Source organism: Saccoglossus kowalevskii, chromosome 20 (assembly GCF_978046115.1).
Source record: "Saccoglossus kowalevskii chromosome 20, keSacKowa6.1, whole genome shotgun sequence".
Classification (NCBI taxonomy): Eukaryota; Metazoa; Hemichordata; class Enteropneusta; family Harrimaniidae; genus Saccoglossus; species Saccoglossus kowalevskii.
The window spans coordinates 19,021,134-19,048,133 of record NC_140660.1 but is presented as its reverse complement, the minus strand read 5'-3'; the positions used below and the strand labels follow the sequence as shown (position 1 = coordinate 19,048,133).

General features: G+C 34.8%; 1 protein-coding gene and 1 pseudogene across 1 annotated transcript; both read left to right on the top strand.

The window, feature by feature from the left end:
* The first annotated feature begins 14,814 nt into the window (after positions 1–14,814).
* Positions 14,815–19,191, top strand: LOC102802641 (alpha-tectorin-like). The gene is made up of 8 exons (XM_006822965.2): positions 14,815–14,977; positions 16,025–16,049; positions 16,465–16,602; positions 16,755–16,896; positions 16,992–17,056; positions 17,238–17,476; positions 17,573–17,859; positions 19,005–19,191. The coding sequence occupies exons 1-8, from the start codon at positions 14,918–14,920 to the stop codon at positions 19,006–19,008; spliced, it is 960 nt and encodes a 319-aa protein (XP_006823028.1). The 5' UTR covers positions 14,815–14,917; the 3' UTR covers positions 19,009–19,191.
* Positions 19,192–23,149: 3,958 nt separating this feature from the next.
* On the top strand, positions 23,150–26,225 carry LOC144361790 (uncharacterized; annotated as a pseudogene).
* The last annotated feature ends 775 nt before the right edge of the window (positions 26,226–27,000 follow it).

Here is a 27,000-nt window from a genome sequence, read left to right as displayed (position 1 = left end):
GTATGTTATTGAGTAATGTGAAACTTGTTACAATAGATAAAATAAAATATTGCATACTTCAATATAAGTGTTGTTATTTTGTGGGAGAGCGGGTGTGAGTGATGTATGGTAGCTGTGATTGTCATGGTGGATGTCTGTTTGATGTGATAAAATAAATAACACATGGTTATTCGGGCAATATCACGGCAATTTGAGTGAGTGTGTACTTTTATTTTATTCCATTAGATATGGTACTACTTTGTACGGTTTATATATTCCTATCTAAAAGCGTGTACATTATATTAGGTAAATACAATAATAGCAGTGAGAATATTGGTGTGCAACATTATATACAAATTATGACTATCATGAACATGAACTTCACTGATAATAGTTCTTACTATTAAGAATCAATTCACTGTGCGATTTAATTTGCTTCATTTGACTTGTCTTAAATCTAGGAGAACATACTTTCTCAATTGCATGCAAAGAAGAGCACATTTATTGGTAACGACTGCTTGCAGTTAATGGTTGCCTGTCTTTTTGCAGTGTCATTTCCAGCCCTGGGGCATAACGTTAGATCTATTCACCACAAACACACGCAGACACAAGTTTAGAACACAAATGACAAGAGCAATGAAAAGGCTCCCTTCTCAATTAATACAATAATTAATCCTGTATTTAGTTAGCTGATTTTGTCAACAAAGCTATACGGCTCTTAAACAAATTAATAGTGAAATTTCCACTAGAGCAACGATTTAAGAATGCATCTCGGAATAGAAGAAAAGTAGTTTTGTGACGTCATTTACCCTTCCAAAGTCTTTACAAAATTTTACAGAACCAAAAGGCGTCGGGACAAGTAAACAAGAAGAGCAGCACTTTCAAGCATATACTCTTGTCTAATCTTTTAACATTTTGTTTGACTAACTGTATCGTTTTTTACTTTCTGAGAGTAAATGCTCAAGTTTCGTATCAAATTTAGCAAGTATAGAAGAGTTATCAAACCTGATAAGAGACTCAAGTTGTTTTAAACTAAACTTACCTTTCTTATCATTATGCAACTTTGTTGTGATATTAAATTTTTTGCTGTAATAGTAATGTATTGTGATAATACCCAGTTAGCTAGCGAGGCTTGCGCAGCTGCAGAATTAGAATAGACAGCCTTTATTGTCTTTGATAATTAATATACTTTTGTCCTGTTTGTGTAAGACGACCATCAACACGAGTTAGTCAGTTGTACTCAACTTCAGGCCAATGCAGTGCAATGCACTTCAGCTCCGAGAAAGCTCGGTGCAAATGTCGACGTGACAGTTTGCACATGTTTAAAGATAATAATGCCTAATATGTTACGTAGGACTGATAGAAACAATACAGTCTGCCGTGATTCGACTCCATAAAACCAATATTATTTACGGACCTATAATTCACAAGAAGGCGTGATTTGCTGATCTACACAGATTTTGTTTGAGTAGCATGACATTACGGTTAGTTTCTTGTACATTTCTTGAGGCTTCGTCGTTTGAAGCTATAGAACTTTTTCGTCGTCAATGTGTTTGCTGAAATCTCGCTGTAATGTTTGACCTAGGTACGGTAGGCAATTTCGAGCTGTGCTATTATTATTATTGTAATGCATCTTGTAGACCGATGTGTAATTTATAATACCCTATTAAATTAGTATTATTTATTTTAAATAATCTAGTTGTGTGCCTATTCTTGACCTTCTGTGTTGCGGGATCTTGTATTCCTTTATACTCCTCAATGTAAGTTTTAACTCCAAAAGAATACCTTATTTCAATTCACCAATCAGCATAAGATGTCTTATCCCCAAATGTGAAAGATAAACCAACAACAGATTTTTTCTCATGTGCATACTCAACATATGTTGAAGCTACACTTCAAACAATAACCTTTTGTCACCAACTTTCAACATCACCTTTTTTCACATTCATAATCATAACTCTGCCCGATAGTTAGTACAGCCATTATTTTTTGGACTTCACCCAAAATACTCCATGGAGCACTGTTGTGCAAAATTGGGCCGGCCATTTCAAATTTCTCAATATTTTTTCAATTTTTTGAAAATATATAGCAACTACTTTATTTTAGAAGGGGGAACCAAACAAATAATTTTGCCAAGACCAACAGTATTTGTATTTTGGCAACATTGAGTCTTTCCTTCACTCTGTGCAATTATTGTCATAGTTAAAAATATAAACTATTTAACGATTCGGTATCTGAAGCTTATAAATTTATAAAATACATTTTTGAATCGGTCAAAAACAGATCAATATTAATATAACAGGCAACAAGAATAGACTTGGATACGGTACTACTTTGTATAGCTTATATAGCATCTAACAATAATTTGCTCATTCTGCTTTACTTGCTCTGCAACTTCAAATCAAAATTTTACTCTCTCCTACTTGTACATTTTCCAGCTTATTCGCTCGGACCTGAAGAGTATGCAGATGTCATCCAAGCTTTCAATCAAGGTTGTGTAGAAACGAGTAGATTTAACGTTCGCAAATTCGTTTTGCCAGATAAAGAAACCATTAGTTGTTAGCTTCCTTAGTCTCACTCAATACTGAAATAAAAATTACCATTGTGACATCTCATAGTATTTGGGTTCAAGCTCAAAGACAACAATTTCGTAATCAATAAGATAACGTGGCAGCCATTATGGTGGTTTATATGGTCAACTGTTCTAGCCACATGATTGGGGGGGGGGGGTGAATGCATCTCCAAATTTCAGACAAATATAACCAATAGAATAACATGTAAAATATCAAAATGATTAGATAAAGTACTTATGGGAAACAAATGCCGAAATTGTCGACAATTCCCCCAAAAGACTCCTAATATTATAATTGTTATTATTTTGACAATATATGCTACATGCCAAGTGAGTTAATCATATATCCTAAAATATAGTCACTTTTGTCAAAAACTATTTTATGGTTTCGTAAAAAGCATCTACTATACATTATACATGCGCAATATGGATTTTTTTTATTATGGAGAAATACTATTTCTGCTCTGACATAGTAGAGATACGCAACATATACTGTATAACAAATGTTGTATTGATGTGAAATATTTTCTTAAATCCAATCCAAAATTCAGATCAATATGTTCATTGTCAAGCAAATAGATTTTCTGGCGTCGATTACCGGTTCACAGGAAATCATGGCGCCAGATGTGATGTGATCGCTACAGATTTTATTGGAAATTGTTGTAGTTTATGTCCAAAAAATTCGCTCGTCTACACCCTAAAAAATAAAGTGCTTTATTTAGAAAATGAGAGTAATACACATTTTTAAATTTTTAAAAAATATCTGCCGATTGCTATTTTCAACTGATCTAGCACAAAATAGTTAACGGAAGAAACAAATACAAAACAAATCATACAATAATAAGAGAGGCCTAGTCCTTTGTTCCAAGACATTTTACTAATGTACAGGAAAATACAACTTACATCTTGTTAGTTACTTTCCAGCTTTCACCAAATTCAATAGCGTTTTTGGTAATACTGCCATCAGGTTTCTGAAAGTCATTGCGGGGATCATCATCTGCATTACCCATCAGACCGCATAGCTTACCACTGTAAAAAGAGCCAGAGTAGGATACATCTAATGTGTGCTTTCTCCATTTCTCCATGTCTTCCTCCGTGCTTTGAGTCCATTTAAGAGAGAATGTAGTGTCATTTGAAGTGAAATGCAGTTTAACATCCTTCTCTTATTCCTGGACTTTTGCGTCAGTCACCTGTCCACCTATACGTCCCTGTTGAATGAATAATTGTTTATTATCTTGAATTAAAAAAAAATTCGCATTGCATTATCACAATACTACACACTGATAACTTACTGTTGTAACATCACGTCCATCAATGATTACGTATTATGATTGCAATAGTTCGCGTCTTGATATTGTCTGGTGTACTGGTTCGTCTCTTGATTCAAATTTGGTTGTGGCTTTAAAACCAGGGTTGTCGTTGCAGTCCTTGAAAAGATAGTACCAGCCTATTCCTTGGAAATTATAAGTACGTTCATCGAATGTTCTCATATGAGGCTCACTAACGTCACCATGCTCTAATAAAGACATTCATGCACATTTTATATCTAATTTTGCTTTAATTGCAACTTTGTAAATATTTATTTGTATCAGTTTCCATTCGCCTCTGGTATTCAAGGTGCATTGTCTTTCAGATATTGACTTTTCTAAAAAAAAATGCTCGGATTCTTTATTGACCAACGGAAAGAAAATCCTGAAAATTTGAAGGAACCATTACATACATTGTTTTAATACTTGGTTTAGTGAACGTATAGTTTTTCTTTCAGTATAATCCATACAGCAACGTTGTTTCCCTTGTAAAACCAACAATATCGACTCAATACGGATTATGTTAGGATATAAAAAGCATTAGTAAGTATATGCGTTCCGTCCAATAGTCTGGGGTGGTATACTTTGACACGTTTTGGCGGAATTTACAAGAATCTATCCACTACAGTGTCTTGTGTAACACGGGCATTGTGCACGCGATTAGTATACCACTAGAGGGATATGATCAATATGCAGATTTATCTCACACTAAGGAAATAAAGGATCAACTAGTTACAGCTTTTTCAGCTAAAGTACCAACAATCATTGCAACATGTGTTAATGATGTTTGCATCATGGTGTTCAATGTTACAGTTAAGTCAATATGTCAAGTTCATCATGTGCGCCGTCTACCATGCCGTGACGTTATGATTAACTCGCAACGGCCGTTATTAGTCGCATGACTGAAGAAAACAATATATTAAAATAATGATAATTTATGCTAATTCATTCACGTCTGCTTGGTGTGCGTGTAAACGGTGTTATCTGTAATGTACTAATGAGCAATTTACGACGATGATAACTCCAAAAGATTGTTTACACGGTCGCCGGAGTACTCTACACACACTTCCCAGCTCACAACAACAGTACAGACACAGCTAGGCGTGCAAATAGCTAAACATTTTAAAGGCACCCACGTTTATTGTGAACGAGCGACAGTCCATCAACTGAATTTTGAATGAAGTTGATTGAATGATGTGAATCTTTAAACTGTCAAAGATTGTGAGCAAGCTTGTCATTTCAATAATAACAATGTCCAGCTGATCCCTGGTTAATGTTATTGGAGGAGGTTTTGAAACATAAAATTCCTGATTAACACGCCATGATATCCTGCCGCAGAATGTCTGAGAAAATGGCAGTAACACAGACATACAGACGGAGCACAAAATCATAGGCGTCTCAATATGGATGAAATATTATAACATGCGTTTTACCTTCAGCATCTATTTTGTTGTTTCAATAGAACTTTCAGCATAAATCTTGTTTTGAATGTGTAATAACACTTTGTATACACGTTATAGTCGGATTACTACGTTACTTGCAATTTTGATGATCACAGTGTTAGGGATGTTACACTAGTTGCTTGTTCAAATCTCTTGTCTTCATGTTCGTGTTCTACCTTTACTCATATCACCTATTGTTTATTGTAGTTTGTGTGTATTCAATTGAGCCACTGGGTAGTTTACCGCTAACAGCGAACGTAAGCTTGGTTCTGATTGGCGTGCCACAGACGAACTTCACCAAACAGTGATAATTCAAGGATGTATGAATCCACAAACTTACTTCTACTTGCTGCTGTGTTTTGATATTGTGAGCAACATGCGATGTAAGATTTAGGTTATCAGTTCAATCACGGAGGTCTTTACAATTTGTTATATATGTTGAATAGTTGTTGCATTGGGAATGATTTTCAGTCTAAAATCATTTGTAAACATAAATAGGGGCAACAGACTAACTTTTTTAAAAAAAAGTAAACAATTGTAATAATACCTACACGCATCCTTGACACTTACACTACTTTTGTTACCAAAAATAGATCTGTGTCTACATACATTATGCGTCTATATAGGCCTTCTAGCAAACATGCAACAGTGCCTTAATATCCTACGATTTGTTGGCTAAAATAGCTTTGTCATTGAGATTGTGTTATATATGGCTCAGAGCAATATATAATGAATTTAATATATACTCGAGGATTATGTATAATCACTGTATTTCAATATTTCTATACGGGTATATGCAATATCAATATATTGTCCTGACATGCTACTTTATAAAAATGGAAATCTCCGACACACGACCATCATCTCAACGCCTATTAGACGAACATTAGTATGAGCGTGTTGAATGCATTTCAATATTTCAAATAAATTTTGAATAAAAGAAACAGTTGGAAGCAAAAATTACATTATTGAAAATGAAAGCTTATGTGTGTATGTATTTACACATCAAATAAAAGCAACTAAATAAACCAAAAGCATCGTGAATATTTTATAAACTTACGTAATAATTTTAATTAACAATAAATTGAAAGATTACCAATCACGTGATAATTATAGTTAGAATATTATTAAAACAAATTATTTCATCTGAAAACATTTGTTCACATCTATAAGAAATATATTCTGTATTCTAGATGTAAACCCATAATCGGGAATATCAACAGTACATGAACAGATCTGGTATGAAATATAAAGTTTTATGTCAGTGTGCGGGCGCTATTTCATAACACTGATTAATTGAGAGGCGACCCGGATATTATTAAAACAAATTATTTTATCTGAAAACATTTGTTAACATCTATAGGAAATATAATCTGTATCTGATATGCACCTATATTCCAGACAGTACATGAACAGATCTGGTAAAAAAATATAATGTACTAAATTAGTGTGGGCGCTATTTCATAACACTGTGATTAATCGAAAGATGCCTAGGATGTACACTGACCATCATTGAAACAATGAATAGATAATAAACCGTTTTCAATCCACTACAAGTTCAAAATCAGCCATGAACTACGCTATTATAATTATGTTAATGTGTCTTGCCAAACTGTCACTATATTTCCCTACATACCCTGCAATATAATTATTGTGACTTGATGACTGGTTGCGTCATGCAATTCAGTATCAGTAGTCACGGGCACAAAATTGTTTCACATTCCGCAAACTGCCAACTAGCGCATGAATATAAATTTCTTTAGACCTTGCATTGCTTTCCTTAAAAAGCTACGTAATGTACATCATAACAACTAAAGTGAATTATAGCTACACTCGATCTGTCAATGAAATCATATTTTGCCAGCTTAGACAATAGTTAATATAATCGTGACGGGTTTCAACAGACATCTGCTGCTCGATTAACGACTACTGAACCAACACGTTTTCAACAATTCTGTTAAAACTATAAAGACCGTCGGTAGTTTGCCACAGAATTATTTTTTTATCGATGAAGAAGCTTTTTAAAATTACACTTTGAAGTTTAGGGTAGCCATTATGAACATATATTACAGGACTTTTATGAATAGATTGTTTACTAATTTATTTAGCAGTGGCAACTTTGCAAGGCTTTAATTGAGATACATCCCTGGTAATCACGTGATCGTGCTAAGGACTGCAACAGTTTGTATACTTACTCAGTCACTCTTTAGAGTTTAGGATAGAGTTTGTAGGACTTTAGCTTAGCTGACTGTTTGGATGAATAAAGCTGGACTATCTGCGATGAACGAATGTGTGGATTTTTCGGGACGAAACCGGCACCTCCACGCGTGAGTGCCATCTGCACCCTCCGAGTCCAAGCACCTCGACGTTCTGTTCGCAACAGATGATTCACTTTATTTCTCTGATAATAAATTGACCCAGATATGGCCAAGATTGACAGTTACTAAATACTTACTCTTTAAAAAAAAACAGACTAAATAAGTACACAGACCTATTTAAGTGAACATTGGTAATTGTTTGTTTTGTTCCCACAGCCGCATAGAAGCATCGACTGGTTGTTGTATCGTGCTGACCGAGTTTCAATAGACATCTGCTGCTCGGTTCACGATATTGTTAGAACCAGACAGACTGTCTGTAGTTTTGTCATACAATTTTTCATTTGTTTTATCTATAAAGAACACGTGTTCGGACACTTTCGGATTTTGCTTCTTAAGTGGGTGCAATCAAGCCACTGGTACATTCGAAAACCATATATGTACAAAGGCAAATACACATAAATACCGGACCAGAATTTGACCTATTTATTTGAATTCATTAGGCCACCAGCAAAAACATATACGTCATACACACAACTCATTACAAAGATTCAATAATAAACACATAGAAGGTGAGATATCCCAGGAACGTGGTACTGGAGTGAAAGTATAGTCATAGTTTGTGTATGTCAGTGCACGGTGACTAATGGGAGGGAGATAGTTGAGTCATGCAGCATAAACACTAAAGCATAATGTGTGCGTGTGAGTGAGTGTGGGTGTGCGTTGTTGTGTATGTGTATGTGTGCGCTTGCGTGCGCGCGTGTGTGTGGCGGGGATTATACACTCAGAGTATCTGTTTTGTGTGGAACACAGTTATTGCTGTGGGGATATACATGAACAGGAAGGGGAGTCTCCAGCCAAATTTTGTGAGATCGTAGAGGTATTGGAGGACTACCTGGACTGTGTTTGTTTGTCTTTCGTTGCAGTGTTCAAAACTAGCTATGCCAATGCAAACTGGTAAAAGCAGTGCAGATCGAAATGATGGGTACAAGTCACAAGAAAGTTAAATCCTATGTGGAAGATGACGATTACGATTATGAAGTAAGTGAGGTCTATTCTGTCATAGCATGGATTGAACAAACACCCATGGATCCATCAGCCAATATCCCCCAACCACCGTTAACCAGAAATATTCCTTCCAAAAGTTTGTGTAGTAATAATATCCCCATTACATCTCAAATCCTGGTGAACAGTAGAATGGATGATGTGATTATGATAACTGTAACCAAAAGTCAGGTAGAAAGCCATGGTGCACTGAGGGACACATACATACAACGAATCAGAACTGCAGACAGACAGATGTAAAACAAATGTTTCCCTATAACTCTCAATGTTGGATTACTTTCCTACTGTGTGTTTCGTGTGAAGTTCATTATGTCGGGCAATTTATCACTGTGGTGAGAGAAATCCAAGGAATGTCCCAATAACTCAAGTGCAAGTGCATCAACGCGGGAAAATAAATGGTTTTAGATCTAACATTTCTTTCCCTAAAAGCAGTTTTTAGAGCTATGTATTGTACATCATAAAAACTAGAGTGAAATATAGCTACAGGTCACACTCGATCTGTCAATCAAATCATAGTTTGCCAGTTTATACTATAGTTCACACAATTGTGTCGTGCCGGGTTTCAATAGACATCTGCTGCTCGATTAACGACTTACTGATCCAATATATTTCCCCAATTCTGTTACAACCAGGTTTCCCATACAATTATTTTAATTTATCTATGAAGAAGCTTTCTAAAATTAAACTTTAGAAGTAGACTTAAAGTGTACGGACAATTTCAGATTTTGCTTATCGAGTGTGTGCAATTAAGCCACTGGTACATTTGCAAATGTACAAAGACAAATAGACATAAACACCGAGCTAGAGTTTATTTATAATGTTTAATCTATTTATTTGAATAGAATAGGCTATCAGATCAAACATATACATCATGCAAACAACTCATTAGAAAGATGCAATAATAAATACACAGAAGGTGAGATATCCGAGGAATGTGGGAGTGGAGTGAAATTAGTCATAATTTGTGTATAACAGTGGAACAGTGACTAATGGGAGTGATATAGTTGAGACGTGCAGCATAGACAGTAAAACATTTGTCGCTCTGCATGTTTGTTTTTTGTTATCAGAGCTGAATTTAATACATTATCTTTTCTTTTGTAGGTGTGTGTTTGTGTATATGGACTATACATTCATTAATTGTGAGTAGGGTTTTGTCTGGGTACTGGGTCGGTCGTGGTTGTCAACAGTGATATTAATGGTGAGAAGAGTAATTGTTTTCTATGGGACACAATTATTGTTGTGGGGATAGAGAGTTATGATAGACATGAGGACATGTGGAAGGGGAGTCTCCGGTCAGCAGAACAGGGGTACAAACAGACCCACTATAAGTGGGAAGGGTTCTAGGCTGTAGATATGGATCCTAATGTTTTCAAATTGTGTGGGATTGTGAGGGTATTGGGGAAGTGAGACTACCTGGAATAGGTTTGGTTGGGTGTGCTGAGATACTTTTGAAATCTTAACCAGGCTATGATTATTATCACATACCTACACAAGATGGATACGATCGCATGTACAGTGGCAAATAGTTTGTGCGAAGTTAGTTCAGAAAGAGCATTATGCTGGGTGAAGATGAACTTCGTATAGTATAGTATTAATATAAAATAAAAAAAAAATCCATTATCCAATAACATACAAGATGACAAAATTCATCAGGTCCATGAGACGCACAATTCATTCACTAACAGTGTAAGTATGGACCATCTTAAACCACTCTATGTCTCTGTACAAGTGAGAGTACCGAATGTCATTAAGAATATTACTACATTTATATTGTTTGACCTATTTATTTAGACTTGGTTATCAAGACAAATAATTGTCAATCAATCATGAATTTGTTTTGTATCTACTAACGATGTCCTTGTGTTCACATGGACAAATCTTTACACGATATTTCTGTTGATTGAAACATGCTAGTTCTTTTAATGTTATATGCATGTTTTATTTTAAAATTCTGATTATTACATGTACATGTAAATTTTATCACCAATATAGACGATTAGAGGAATTAATTCGAATTCAATTAGGGTTAATCAACGACCAAACGAATAAGATTGTTTGACTCGTCAACATTCAATGTTTTTTCCACATTAGTATGGATAGCTTGAACAACAAACTCACCATTATGTGTTCAGGGTAAGAAACTTCTAGAAATTACCTATGTGCATATGTTGTGGTCAATGTACGGCAAATGCAATCAATGAACGATTGACCCCCCAGGTGGTGCCTGGGGGTCAACCATTTTTACATTCGTAGACAATAGTTGTTATAATCCCATCATTGTGCTGACTGCTGGGCTTTGAAAGCACACCTGCATCCTGATTAACAATTCAGTACACCGATATGTTGTTGTCTACAGCAGTGTTAGAACCAGAGACTGACGAAAATTAATCATTTCGTCAAACAGTTAGGAGCGTTATCAAATTTACTTTGAGCAGAATCTCTTCTTCATTCTTCATAATATACAATAATTTTGTGTTTTTTAGCTCTGATGTCGACTATTTTCTGTTGGCGTCTGTCGGCGCCGTCGTCATCTTAAAATTTTCGACCTCTCCTTAAAAATCACAAACTGTATAGTTGTGAAACTTTCTAGGAAGGTACTTTGGGCGTTTCTCTCTCAGATGTGTTAATTTCGTGTGGATATATTCAATTGTCTTATTTATAGCGAATATTTTTGTCATTTTTCGACTTCTTCTTGAAAACCGCTAGCCCAAATGCGTTGATACTTGGTATGTAGGTACCTTTGGTGGACCTCTGTCTGATTTGTTGATTTTGTGACAATATCTTCAATTCTCTATTTTCAGCGAATAGGTTTGTCACTTTTGGCTCAAAAATGATATTTTCAACTTCTTCAAAATTACTAACCTGAATGCCATGATTCTTTGTGTATATGTACCCTGGGTGGACCGATATTAGATTTGTTCACTTCCTGTCAACATCTTCAATTCTCTATTTTTAGCAAATATTTTCGTAATTTTTCATCAAAAAAACATATTCTTTGATACGTGTACGCATGCAGCTTGGGTATTACATTTGTCCATTTCGAAAAGATTAAAGTAGCTAGCATTAAGTTTAAATAGCTTCTTAGTCATTCCTTTCAGAGCATGCATCACGAACAGCGGAGCTATATCAGCCGACAGGCTGCTAGTTTGTGCCAGTTATAAATATGATTAGGATAGGACATTCCATATTTGATGATGTCTGCCATCAGCTTAGGTCATGACTCATGTAAACTACTAAGCTAGTTATGCTTGTGGATTGAACACATAGATATTGATATGCAAAAACAAAACTTTTCAATGTGTTAAACATTTCAAAATATCTTACATCACCTCTATCTTATATCCTTAGCCATGTACAATCTGTAACAGAATTGACTGATTTTTTTCTTGTATATTCTTTCAACGGTTATTTTAAATTAAATTATCTTTCTAGTTTTTCAAATCTGATCGAGAGTAACTAGATTCAACAACCTAGATGACCATTGTTAGTTTACGAGTCATCAAACTTGCTAATGCCCTCCGAAGTCGGTATGAATTTGTTTGTTATTATTACTTACCGTTAAATGAAATTATATTTACTAAATCCCATTTTAGATGATTTCACTTATGCAAAATGAATTGACTACTGACCAAAATGTCAATTGAATCAGGTTGCCAACTATTTCTTTTGGGGTGGCCTCAAAAGACATAATTGACATAATAATGAGTTCAGTACAGCTCCTGTTAATGCTGCCGCATGTCAACCAATGATTGAATAGACTCCTACCATTCTGCCAAACTAACACAATCTGGATTTAATGAAATCGCGCTATAATGTAACCCACCATAAGCATTGTTTGGGCTTGAGGTGTAATAAAAAATACATACACTTGGTTCAACTAAACACAGACAGACAGACATTCTCATTTACTGCTGGCTTTGCTCATCCCCTCACGTTTCTATGACAACTAACTATGACAAAATGTGGTGAAATGAAAGAAGTCAGTTTGTTCTAACAACGTCAGTGTGAGCTACAACTTTTCCCCACAGGCTATTTCCTATGCTTAATTAGTTAATTTATTTATTTATTTATCAGTCAATAGGTTAATTTTAATTCACCTTGCCTTCATTTCAACAAATATTTTCAATTGTTTGCTAAATTAGTAATAATTTTCTTTTGTTATATTAAAGAGTTTGTTGTATTTGAGTTGCATTTGACATTTCCTTGTTTTGTAAATTAAGTTATGCTGCTCTGATCTTAATTATTTTTTCATTTAATCGTTTTTTGCTTTATTTTACATGCAGTTCATTATTATTATTATTATTATAATTATTATTATCTTGTTTCTGTAAACTGTATTACTCAAAATAGACTGGGTGCTTACTATAGTGTTTTTTCGTTAATTCTTGATTCGTTTGTCGATGCCTTAAGTGAGTGTCGAAAAGATAATCGATAACAAAATAGAAAATAGAATCGCCGCTGATGTCATGCCAGATTAAGGTGGCGTTGGTCATGACAGTGATTTTTAAAGTGACGCTAATTATGAATTAGGATCAGAACATTTAACTTATTGGATCAACTATGAAAAGCTCGAAACAATGATGATGTCAACATTACATGATTTAGTGAAGCTATCTTTAAAAACGGGTAAAACGTTTACTAGACAGATTACTATAACCCGATTTTATTCAAATCGAATACCTGAGATTGAGAACCTAATATCTCTACAATGTGTGAAGTCTGACAACTGACTGCAAGCCTATTAATTTGTGAAATTACTCGTGTCCTACAATCTTTGAAATATTCAAACTTGAAGAACTATTTTATGAACATCTGTTGGTGCACTAATATGCTTCAACCTAGTGCAGGAAGACAACTAAAATGTGTGAATAGTCAGAATAAATTGAAACAAGGGAAGTATTGTGAATATTTCTGTTGCATAATCCTTCAAGTACAGAATCATGGCCAAAACATACTTTCTAAAACTTACTAAAATGAAAAATGTCTCAGTATTGTGAGTGAGTAAGGAAGTAAAAAAAATAATATGATATGAATGAAGGAATCAGTTTTTAGTTGCGATTCTTCACAAAAAGATTGATTTAAAACCGCATTTTCAGCAATATCCCACAAATAATAAACCTGTACATTCACCATCGCCCATTGTAGATGTATGGGTTTTTGAAAACATTAACATGGAAAATAATCATATGATCAGAAGCAAATAGCATGGCGGCGAATGCAATGTTGTCTGTGCTTGCACTCCTTTAACCAAAGCCATACATTGTTAATGTTGTTTTGTTCAAGATAGAGCTCAAGTGTTGAATTAATAATACTAATAAAGAATAATGATAATAATGATTATAATTTCAGAAAAACTAGGATAGACACACGACAATCTTCAGAAAAATAATTCGACTTCTCGGCTTATGCTGCAGATAATGCAACATATGTAATTTAGCCTGACAACGTCGTTGAACACAACACAATATATCATGCTGTAGGATATTTTGTTTACAACCTTGGGACTGCGATTTGGTGTTACATATGACGTCATCGGACGTATTTTTTTTAAATGAATGTTTCTTATACTGGGATGTTGTAACATGGGGGTGGTGGTGTAGAAACGTCTCCATTTTGATTTTCAGTTTTGAGTTCGAAGTTAAAAATAAATATAATATTATTTTCTGCGTGTACTTTGAGATGTGTATTGTCAGAACAGTAAACCAATGGCATATAATGATGAGTGTTGAGTCAAAACGTAAATTGGTGGTGTATTGTCGGCAATATATTACAAAAAATCCTTAAAACTAATTTGAACAACCAACCAATGAAGAAACTGATTTAAATCGTCTCAGTTGGAAAAAATGAAAATGATACTTGACTCACTTTTATGTCAATGTATTTCTTATTTCTCTCTAGACATTGTGACATACGTATTAGCTTTTTTTCCTCAGTAGCGTACGTTACACGTGGCATTATTTAGTGTATTTCTCAGCTATGTGCAGTTTGCACAGTTGCCAACTGTCGCTACGTAAAGAATGTAAATGAGCATGCGCAACATAATTCAGTTGCGTGTTCAATAGTTTATTTGGCCAATAAAAATGCTTCCAAATGTAGGGATTGTACACACACGCGTGTCAGCAAAAAATAATCGTTAAAATCGAACGAGCGGATCAAATCTATCAGTTGCATGAGTGTTTGTCTGAAGTCTCTGCACAACATTTCCCGTTGAAGAGTATTGTACGAAATACAGCCACGATGTTACGTTTATTATTGATCCTTGTGGTTACCAGTTTGACTCTAGCAGTCCCACACGAGGTAGGTTTACTCTCATATTAATGTACCACTCATTGTGTATATTGTTGTGAACACTAACATTGTGTTCAGAGAACTTCGCCTCGCTTGGCTGACAACACTTTCCTTACAGAGAGTCCAGCTTCAGTCATCCAAACCGTCTACTGAGGTCACGCCTCGCTGCCCACTTCCTCTCTTTTTCCTCCTTTGTTTACATAATTTTAAAACTCTACAATAAATTTCTAAGGAGTGGCAGAGTAAACATGCGATTAGCCAATCGCTGCAGCCGTTCATAATGACGTGATTACCAGGGATGTGTCTCACGTTTAAAGCTTTTCAAAGTTGCCACTACTAAATACAATTAGTACGCAATCTATTTATAAAGTTCATGATTAGCTTGAGAATAAAATAGCATATGTGGGGATACACAATTATAAAATGAAATTGAATTCAAAAATATAAAAGTGATTATAATACATGTATCATGACTGTGCGACTATATGCATACTTTCTGTTAGAATATATAACAACACTTTAAGGAATTAAATTATAATGGGCTTTTTATACGAACATAATTTTTCATTACAATGTTCTCGTTGAGTTACATCACACTATTGCTCATATCAAACACACGTTTTAACAATTTCCTATCTGAAGTTCAGGTAAATATGTTTCCAAAAGTGACTGAAAGTTCTGTTTGATGGACGTTAACCAAGTCTTTGCATCATCAAAAGGAAAAAGCAGATTGAATAACGAGGACAATTCAAAACAATACAGTGTTAAAATGGTCCTTTGCAAACCGAGGCTCGTCTGTTTTAGATTACCAGCTATCGTCCCAATCCCTAGAGGCGGAGCTACGTCACAGAACAATCTACGTTGCTAAGACGCGCACCACTCTAGCGTGTATTTCTATTGGCTCTGCGCGACTTTGAAGTAGTCCTGAGCAATCAAACGTATATATGTTGTAGAATCTCAACAACTGTTCTAAAGTACATTTTTTGAAAGTTATCGGCCTTTGTATTCACCGAGATGGTTGACAGGCGATGAAAATACTTCTTTTTTCTTTTCCAGAAATTGGTCGAGAAGCGCAGCCCTAGTATGTATATCTATTATTATAAACGTATTTGACAATCTATTCCATCAAGTTATACAAATGCAAATGTGTTCACGGTGTTGGAGAATACAAAGATTTCAATTGTTCTGTTTAAGCTGTTGTGTTTTGGTCTTTAAAAAATGACACCCATTTCAGTCGCTTCAATTTGAACATTTGAAAATTACTACCTTATCGGTTTTAGAGAAAATTTGGAATATATTCGCGTGAGATTATATATCTGTAGGTATAACACAATATCTATCACTCTGAATTATATTGTTGTCTGTATATATACTACAATGAAGATTTCAAATGAATAATGATATAATCAATTTTACTTTGCTAATTTGTATAAAGACAGTTGTATTACTAAAATAAATATGAATACTATCAAAATATTCACATTGTGTATCACTAGTTATCGAACAGTACCACGTTATAGAGGGACCAATGGACTGGTACGAGGCAAAAGCTGCATGTGAAGCAAACGGATGGCAACTCGCACAACCCAGAACTCAGTTCCAAATGGACGAGATAATGAAATTATATGTGGCAGGTATATTCGCAGACTTAGATCTATCGTAATTTTTGGAAGCCCTATACTAACGTTTTTATATGAATCAATGGAAAGTAATTACAACTTTGTAAATATGTATTTGTATAATAGTAATTGTTTTACCTTGTCTTATTTTATTTTTATTTTATTAGGTTTTTATTGGATTGGTGTAAGCGATGAGAACCATGAAGGGGATTTCACTTACTGCTCAGATGACCACCCAATTACCTACAACAACTGGGATACAAACGAGCCAAATAATGAATACGGAGAGGAAAACTGTGTTGAGGTCTGGTAAGTAAAGGTAGTAAAACACGAGCAGTCGTTATATGAAGAAGGCTGAAAAATATATTTCTTTATATAATATATAATGATCTAATATTTGACAGGAAATTAGCGGGCAATTGGAATGACGTTAATTGCACCTTGGTACGAGCCCATGCAATTTGCGAGCGTGAGTATGGTTTATAAATCAATCTCCACATAATATTGCTCTACACTCGAGTGTGTTGGTCGTAACCCATGCCAAATAAAACATTATCTCTATATGGTTGATCATTTGACTGAAAATAACATCTTATTTCTCATTTTCAATTGTCATATGTTCATAAAACGTGCATCAATGTTTTTATTAGAGCATGGACCCGTTGGTGAGCCTCATATGAGGACATTCGATGAACGTACTTATAATTTCCAAGGAATAGGCTGGTACTATCTTTTCAAGGACTGCAACGACAACCCTCGTTTTGAAATCACAACCAAATTTGAACCAAGAGAAGATAGTACACCAGACAATATCAAGACGCGAACTATTGCAGTCAACGTAACTGTTGGAAATCAATACGCAATTATTGATGGACGTGATGTTACTACAGTAAGTTGTCAGTGTGTAGTATTGTAATAATGCAATCAGAATTGTATTTTAATTCAGTGATCATAACAAGATGATAAACAATTATTCATTCAACAGGGACGTACAGATGGACAGGTGACTGACGCAAAAGTTATAACAGTCCAGGAAGAAGAGGAGGATATTAAACTGCAGTTCACTTCAAAGGACACGACATTCTTTCTTAGATGGACTCTGAGAAAGCACGCATTAGATGTATCCTACTCTGGCACTTTTTACAGCGGAAAGCTATGCGGTCTGATGGGTAATGCAGATGATGATCCCCGCAATGACTTTCAGAAACCTGATGGCAGTATTACCAAAAACGCTATTGAATTTGGTGAAAGCTGGAAAGTAACTTACAAAAAGTAAGTTGTATTTTCCTGTACATCAGTAAAATGTCTTATAACAAACGACTAGGCCTCTCTTATTATTGCATACTTTTTTGTAATTGTTTCGTTAACTATTTTGTGAAAATGCCTACTTTAAAATAGCAATCGGAAGATATTATTTTAAAACGTGTATTGTTCTCATTTTCTGGATATATTTTTTAAGGTGTAGACGAGCGAATTTTTTGGACATAAATTACAACCATTTTTGGTGTTATGGTTCTTTCCCGTGAACCAGCAATCACCGCTTTAAAGTCTATTTGCTTCAGAGACAATGCGCATATTGATCTGTATTTGAGATTTTAGCATCTCAGGAAATTATTTCAAACCAAAACCACATTTGTCATATAGTATGTTTCATTTTTCAACTTAACCTTTTTACCACCAGATCCCTGTTTTCGTCACAAATTAACAAGTTTGTCTTGTTTATAGTTGGCAATTTCCTTCAGAAGATTGGAACAAAAATAAACCGAAAATTGACTCAAATTGTGTCTGTTGGCTCTAAAATAAAATATTGAAGAATAGAAGAACACATTTGGATGAGAAAGTCTGGTAGTGAAAAGGTTAAATCTCAGAACAGAAAAATAACTATTCCCTTCCCCATAAACAATCAACTCCATATTGCGCATGTAGAAACAAAATACATAAAATGATTTCTGACAAAAGTGACATTATTTTAGGATATATGGTTCTCATGATTGCTTTAATTGATCGATTCAATTGCCAACAACAATAACAATAACAATAACAATTATAAAAATTATAAAAAAAATAATATAATATAATATAATATAATATTAGAAGTCTTTTGGGAAAATTGTCGACAATTTCTGCATTTGTTTCCCATCAGAGCTTTAACTAATCATTTTGATATTTTACATGTTATTCTATTGGTCCGATTAGTCTGAAATTTGGAGATGCATTTATACCCCTCCCCACCAAAATCATACGGCGAGATCAGTTGATCCTATAAAACACCATAATGGCTACTACGCCATCTTATTGATTACGAAATCTTTGTCTTCGAGCTTAGACCCAAATACTATGAGATGTTACAATGGTAATTCTTGTCTCAGTATTCTCAAATGTATAAAGCTAATTCAATGTATTTGTTCGTGTTATAGATGAGACTAAGGAAGCCAACAACTGACGAAAAGACGGGCGTCGTAACAGCCTTGTTAGTTTTAGAGATCCATATTCGTTAGCATTTTATGATGGTGTTTTGGGGGGAAATTAGTAGATATGTTTTATTTTATCTATTGCTTAACGAGATTAGTTCAATAAAAAGTAAATATAATCATATCACAAAAATCCACTGATCATTCAATATTCTTTCTCCGTAAAGCAGCAAACGAGTTCAACACGTTTCGTTCATTTATCATTGTGGGTTATATTAAAATGTTTTTTTATCTGGCAAAGTGACTTTGCGAATGTTAAATCTACTTGTTTCTTGACAACCTTGATTCATAGCTTTGATGAACGAAGACAATATTGCTCACAAAATCGGCATACACTGCAAGTCCCAGCGAATAAGCTGGAAAATGTATACAGCATACGTAGGAGAAGGAAAATATTGCTGTGAATTTGCAGCAGAATGAACGATTTTGGTGTGGGACAAGACAGATGCCCGAGTGTGAAATTTTTCAAAACCTTGATGGATGATGACGTTCTGACTGGGGAGTTGCCCAAAATTGTATCCCAAGAGTAAATGTTGACCAAAATTGAAATACTTATGGTCTTGGCAGAATTATTTTTTCTGCCTCCCCTCGAGCTCCTTCCAAGAGAAGGCGGTTGCTATATATTTTCAACAACAAAAAATATTCAGAAATTTGAAATGACCACCCCAATTTTGGACAACATTGCTCCATGGAGCATTTTCGGTAGAGTCCCAAAAATAATAGCTACACTAACACTAGTTATGATTATGAATATGTAAAAAGGTGTTGAAAGCTTATGAGGTGGTGAAAGAAGCTTATTGTTTGACGTTTTGTAGCTTCAACATAAGTTGAGTATGCACGTGAGAATGAACTGTTTGATTGTTGGCCTTTTTCTATAAAAATTGTTGGTAAATATGATTAGCTTAGAGTTAAACACTTACATTGATGAGCGTAAGGGAACACGCAATCCTGGTCGCCAATATCCCGCACTCAGGAACGTAACACTGAAGGTGAAACATAGGCACACAACAAGAATATGTTAAATATATAATACAAATTTAATAGGGGTATTACAAATTACACATCGGTCTGCAAGATACATTACAATGATAATAATAGCCCAGCTCGAAATTTCCTACCCTACCTAGATCCAAAATACCAATGAGATTTTATTTGACAACGAAACAGTTCGATAGCTTCAAACGACGAAGTCCCAAGGAATACAAGAAATTTACCATAATGCAACGCTACAAAATATGTGTAGATCAGAAAAATACACTTTCTTGTGAAAAACGGTCTCCAAATAATGCTGAATTTACGGCGTAGAATCACTGCAGACTGTCTTGTTTCTATCAGTCCTACGTGATGTATTGAACATGTATCATCTTGAAACATGTGAGAACTGCCACGTCGACATGTGTACTGCACTAGAGCTGACGCTAGCACGGCACATGTCTGAAGCATGGTGTCAACTGACTAACTGGTGTTCATGGCCGCAAAGGAATATTGATTAGCAATGACAATAAAGGCTGTTTATACTGATTCCATAGCTAGGCAAGCCTCGTTAGCTAACTTGGCACTATCACAACACATTACTATCACAGAAAAAATAGAATATCACAACAAAACTACATAACGATAAGAAAACTACTAAACGTTTATTCAATGTTGGAGAAAAGATGTTGGATTTATTGCCAGTCGTGTGTTCTGCTCTAGATGCCAAGTTTCTTGGCCCATATCGGCTTCTCAGCAAAATTAATTAGCACCCAAAATCGAAGAAAGTCGGAGCGACTGTGTCAATTAATATGCTGTAATAACTAAGAAACAGAATGTTATGCTGGTCAGGGTGGTCTGGGAAACCCATTAGAAGTCGATAACTCTTTTATACTAAACTAAGTTACAATGCATGTCACGGGCCTGAAGTTGGGTGACTACTGTTCACGGCCGCCTTGCACAAGCAAGAGTATCTTATCAAGTTTAATATTTCTTATATAGTTGCTGACTTAGATACTAAACATTTGCAATAAGAATGTAAAACAACAGATTGAAGAGATTTATTTATCATCATTGCTTAAATATGATGTTATAGTAGTCAAGAGAACATGATCTATTAAACAAGCCACCCATAGAGTTTGTCTAACAGAATAAGACAAGAGGTTGATTATATGCTTGAAATGAAATAATGAAGTTGGTTTACTTGTAGAAACGCTTGTTGGCTCTGTTAGATTATGTACAGATTTTAAGAGGGACAGTGACGTCACAAAAAAGAATGTTTTTCTATCCCACGTCTAAACTACCCCATTTATAGAAGACGTCATAGTAAGTTTCTTACCAAAATTGACTTGTTGCAGGTTCCGTTAACTGATAGAGATAAGAAAATGTTTGCATTTGTTACACCTGATGATTTGTATTAGCCCATTTGGTATGACCAACTCTCGGCTACCAGACTTTCATAAAACTTTTTGAGTTGGTGATCGACGCAGGTGATATATTTATGCAAGACCAAAATGGTGTTGATCATCCAGTCTGTTATTTCTCTAGAAAGCAGAATAAATGTCACATTAATTTCCCTATTATTGGGAAGTAATCCCTTTCATTGCTCTCGTCAATGCAACATTTTGAATTCATTTGTGCTCCTCTCAACTTGTGTCCGCATTTGTTTGTGTTGAATAAATCTAACGTTATATATGCTCCAGTGCTGGGAATCACATATCCTGTCCTGCAAGAGGGCAAGCTACTATTAACTACAAGCTTTCAATACTTGTCACAATTTGATGAAAAGGCATACAATTAAGTTTGTATTACATCCAGATAGACCTCATGAACACGTCATACAATAACAAGTTCAGACTATTATAATATTCAATAAGTTCAATTGTTCACTTGCACAGTACGACACTTCGGCTTCACTACCAATTTTCCAATATCGAACTTGACAGTCTTTCACTCAAACTGATCTCAATGCACCATGCGTTACGTCGGTTCACCACTCACAGGCCACAGTTTATATGTCCTTGCACCTTTCCCATCTTCCCACTGACAATTGCCCACTTCATATTGCTTTTACAGTACTATAAACTACGTACACACTTTATTATTCAATATAACACCAAAAGAGTGACAATTTTGTCACAACATTCCACGTCATTAGCAAAGACAGTGTGCTTACAGAAAACGTGTATAATGATTAAATAATTATTCATAATGACTTGCATGACGAGTGTGTATTTCTTTATTTCATTGGATGAAAAAAAACTAATTGTGCTGACACCACATGTGACGATAACCAAGTATTACTTCGTGTTTTATAAATACCAAAATATAATCTGCATTTTCTATCGTTTCATTAAGTGTTACGAGTCGATTCCTGTGGTTGCAAGTATTCACAAAAAAGGTAGTAGAAAAGTAGCATTCATTTACTATTTGAAGCAAAAAACGTGTTCTTTGAGGAGCTCATGTCAATGCGCTAACAGATATGTACAGTTAGCTAGCACTGTCACCAGTAGATGGGAAGATGAGTGCAAACGAGCAAGATATTATTCGTATTATTAATATCGTTCTATAATCATCTCTCACATATTGAGCAAAGTAGTTGTATAGTTGCTAGTAAGCGCCTGGTTATAAAACCAAATTTATGCTTCAGGCTAGACAAATGTTCATGCTGTGTATTGCTGGTTCTGTAGCTAAAAGTTAAAAAAAGTTTTTACAAATAAACTATAATTAATTATTTAGTTACCCGTCATCGAAAATCCGCTGTCTTCCATATGACTGAAACGAAATCTCAACAATGTCTTGAAACAGCGCCCTTACAGTTCGATTTGTTCAACAGTTCAACAAAAGAAATAAACGAGCGCCCTCTCGATGTTGATCAGTAAAAAACATCCACTCAATCTCAATATCGCGCAACAAATGATTATTTAACTCCTTACTGGCCCATTGGCAGCATTTCCTACACTATTTTATAGATTTTTAAAATTGCTTAGGAAGTGTTTGAAACATGATTTCGATGGTCCAGAGAGATTACTCTCGATGATTAGTTTGCCTGTTCAACTTTCCAGTACCCCGGAAATGTGTACTTCTACGAACGTGCAGTTTTTGCCTGAATATTCAGAATGATCAAGAGGTGTTATTGGGGAAAATGTAAATCTAACGACAGGTACATTGTAAAGGATTCAGGCATTGTTTTCGTACCATTTCCTAAGCTAAAACCCAATACGAAAAATGCTTTTAAATGGATCAAATCGTGCGGACGACCACATGCAAGCTTAATGTGAACAATATTGACAGACATAAATTTGTATGTTCAAAGGTGAGTTTTTTACTTGTTCTCTTAAATAAATTATAAGCAAGTTTCTTGTTGAAAACCATATTTTTTCGGTGTAAATTAGCGTACAACATTTAGCGTTATGTCATTTTGTCATGACAGGAGTTGTAACAAACACCAACAACAACAAACAGTTTGGCAAACTGAGACCAGATTTCAAAATAATTTGAAGAAAATACTTGCTAAATATTGACGAAGGTTGTCTGAGCCACTGAGGCTCGGTGCCTAGTTTAAATAATAATGTGTCGTTTTGCGTCAGGTGAACGTCGTGGCATTCACCAATAACTTGTTATAGAGATGTGTCATTCTGCTTCGGCCGAGCCCCTGTGGTCAGAGCTCATTGCGTGGTGTTCGTTCCTATGGCTACATTAGGAAAAGGTCACACAGGCTTAAATATTTACCTTATATTAACGTTATTAATATGTTTATTTGAATCCCTTCTTCTTGAACGCCTCTCAGGCAACCCCTGAAGAAAAGCAAACATGCTGGTGAATCTACTTGAACTTGAAGCCATCGAAGAAAATTTATATTAGATAATCACTGTTGTAACTCTGAAACCATAACCTGTTTGGCAGTTTAATGAATTATTTGTCTTTGAAAATTAAATATTTACTTCTGATGAGAGATTGTATTATTTCTCCCAGGCCTATCATATATTTGTTAGTAAAATACACACAAAACAAGGCATTCTAATGGTCGGATGTAAACACAAAATACTGTAAACAGTAAAACCTGTTACAGTATGTCTCTGAATGGTATATGGTGGAGTAGTGGGGTACTGTAGGGATACACACACAAAATCTAAATTACAGGATGGGAATGCTAGTTTTAATTTTTCAAGTTTGCCACTCTTGTTGTTTGCATCACTATAAATCTCATCTTTTTTTCCATACATACAGTATGCTCGCCGTGAATAAAGAAAATGAAAACAGTTAACATAAAACCATAAGAGAAGAAAGCTGTCAAACTGAAGAGTTGCGTACGTAGTGTTTGTATTTATGTTAATTCTATAAAATTAATATTAAAACAACCCATATACATAAAACTGGACATTTTTTGTAATAAATATGGTTTTGCAAGATGTTTGAAAAATGAACCGAGACTTTCCAGCAAGTCTACCATGAAAGCAAATGTCTGGCTTAATTCTTTCAGCTTACAGACTGTCATTTTTGGTATAAACCACAAAATCGCAAAATTCAGGCCTGTTATCATAAGCTGGTTTTGCACTTTGGCATAGTATTGATTGTCCCATTTAAATATAATGTCCCATCATCTGATTTATGTAACATAAAATTTAGTATTTTGTTTACTGCTTCTGCAATTTGTAAATTTCTTGCATTGTAGGGACATTTTATTTCAATAATTCCACATCTTCCTGTATCACATACTTGCACCTGCAAATTTGTATTCATCATTAAAAATTAACCCACACTCATGTAGGTGTATGTCTGGGTGCTCTTCAAGACATTTAGTTGTTGCTTTTGATTTATTATGCTTTCCTTATTCTAATGATGGAGCAGACTTTTTAGTGGGAAATAAGCTGTTCAGAAATTTGTCAGAAGGAAGTGCTTTCCTGTTTAAAACTCTGACAAAATTTGATATTGTTAGACGACATGATCTTGCTTCCCAGCCGCCCACATTACTCTCTGATTGCTTTCTGGTCTGCAGTTCCAACTTATATGCATCGTATTAGCTATAATCTTCAAACAAACTCATCTCACAGTTTAATAGGTGCATCGTGAGGTAGTGTTGTAAGCCTACATCCAGTGCCATGTGAAGATTTTATAATCTTTCTGTCATTTGTCTACAATAAACATTAACTTTTTATTTATTTTGCAGGAGTTTCATTAATTGATCTGCTAGTCCAATATGCTGAGATACACAGACTACAATGACAAAATTCATGAACATTATCATAGAAAAACAAGAGTTAGAAATAAAAAAGAAAGAGCAGAAGATTAAAAGCCTTGAAGAAAAGATTGACTTTGATTTGTGCAAGGTGTATATCAACATCAGAACAAAGTAAAAGGACTCTTTAAGTACTATACTGGAATTACTTATGTCCAATTTCTAGTTCTTTTGCCATTCCTTGTGCCTAAAGGTACCTCAGTTTCTTATACTACAAAAAGGCGAGATGTTAAAAATATGTCTTCAAAAAATTCTTTATCTTGTGTCTTTGTCGATTGCGACAATTTTGGACTCAATGATTTAGCAGTAAGGTTTGGACTTTCACTGCAGTCACCTGGGGATGCTTTTAACACATGGAATGGTCACATGTAATCTAAATTTGTTCAAATTAGTATCTGGCCTCACAGAGATGTTATAATTAAAAATATGACTGAGGGATTTTCCAACAAATCTAGTAATAATTGATAGCACTGAACTAAAAACACAAAAACATGTGCTTTAAATCTTCAGAGCCAGCTCTACGGCGATTACAAGTTCAGTACAACATTAAAGTCACTGATTGGTTGTGACCCTAGAGGGTCAGTAATATTTGTGTCAGAACTATTTGCAGGATCAATTTAACTTTACTGAAGGATTTGATAGCTGAAGGGTACATTAACAAAGGAGATGTGGTTATGGGAGACAAAGGTTTTACTATAGAAGAAGAGTTGGGTAAGCTGGGGTAAAACTAAACTTACCACCATTCGTATCATCAAGTAAGCAAATGTCAGTGTATGAGACACAAATAACCCAACATACTGCAAAACACAGAATTCATATAGAAAGACTCAAACGTAAAGTTAGAATTTTAAAATTGTTGGTCAAACAATACCAACTGTTTTGTTCAAACAAATACTTACATTTGGTCAGTGTGTTGTGTGTGCATTGTAAATAACAAAAACAGTCCAAGTATGTAGCAAACTGCGTAAATATATGTTAAAAATCACCAACAATTTGTACTTGTATTTAACCAAATAAATTGTGCCCTCTAGTGGTGCCTGGTTGAAGCAAATACTTTGGTGTTATTGTTTTTATGTACTGTATTGTACAGTTATGAATGGTATGATATGACATGTTTTTTTTTACTAGACATCACAAATATTGTTACATTACAATAGTACCTGATAAGATAACATTGATCCTAACTGCACTTGCAGTTTCATTAACTGCAGTACTGGATGATAAGATATATTCCAAAAGTGTGCCCCTCTGGTTTTTAGTACATCAATCTCATCTGCTGTCACTTCAGGTAGTCTGGTGAAAAAATAAACCAATATGAGAGTACGCAATTGGTACTTCATTCCCTGACAACACCCCAAGAATATTGTATTATAAAAATATAGTCATCCATAGTCTAGGAACATGCTCCTCCACACACTGTTCATAGTACATTTGCAGCAATGGTGTCATGCTAATATTCCACACGGTGAGTGAAAAGCGTGATGAGAACTGGTGTATTATTAGCGAGGTTAGATTAAAATTGTATAGATAGGCATATTTCTTTTAACCCAAACAGGTAGGTATAACAAAAAAACAATGACAGTAGTCTTTCTAAACGTATGAAGGTGTCATGGCCAGTATACATGAAATGTCTAGAACCTCAAATATGTATTGATTAAAAGCAATACATAAACTATTCTTTTGAGTAACTTTGAGAGACTAACTTTTTATCTGTGTTAATCTGACAAAGCA

Excerpts from the sequence above, each read along its gene's own strand:
- LOC102802641 (XM_006822965.2), top strand. The coding sequence starts at position 14,918 with ATGTTACGTTTATTATTGATCCTTGTGGTTACCAGTTTGACTCTAGCA. Across the intron at positions 14,978-16,024 it reads CTCTAGCAGTCCCACACGAG|AAATTGGTCGAGAAGCGCAG; the intron begins GTAGGTTTACTC and ends TTTCTTTTCCAG. Across the intron at positions 16,050-16,464 it reads GGTCGAGAAGCGCAGCCCTA|TTATCGAACAGTACCACGTT; the intron begins GTATGTATATCT and ends GTGTATCACTAG.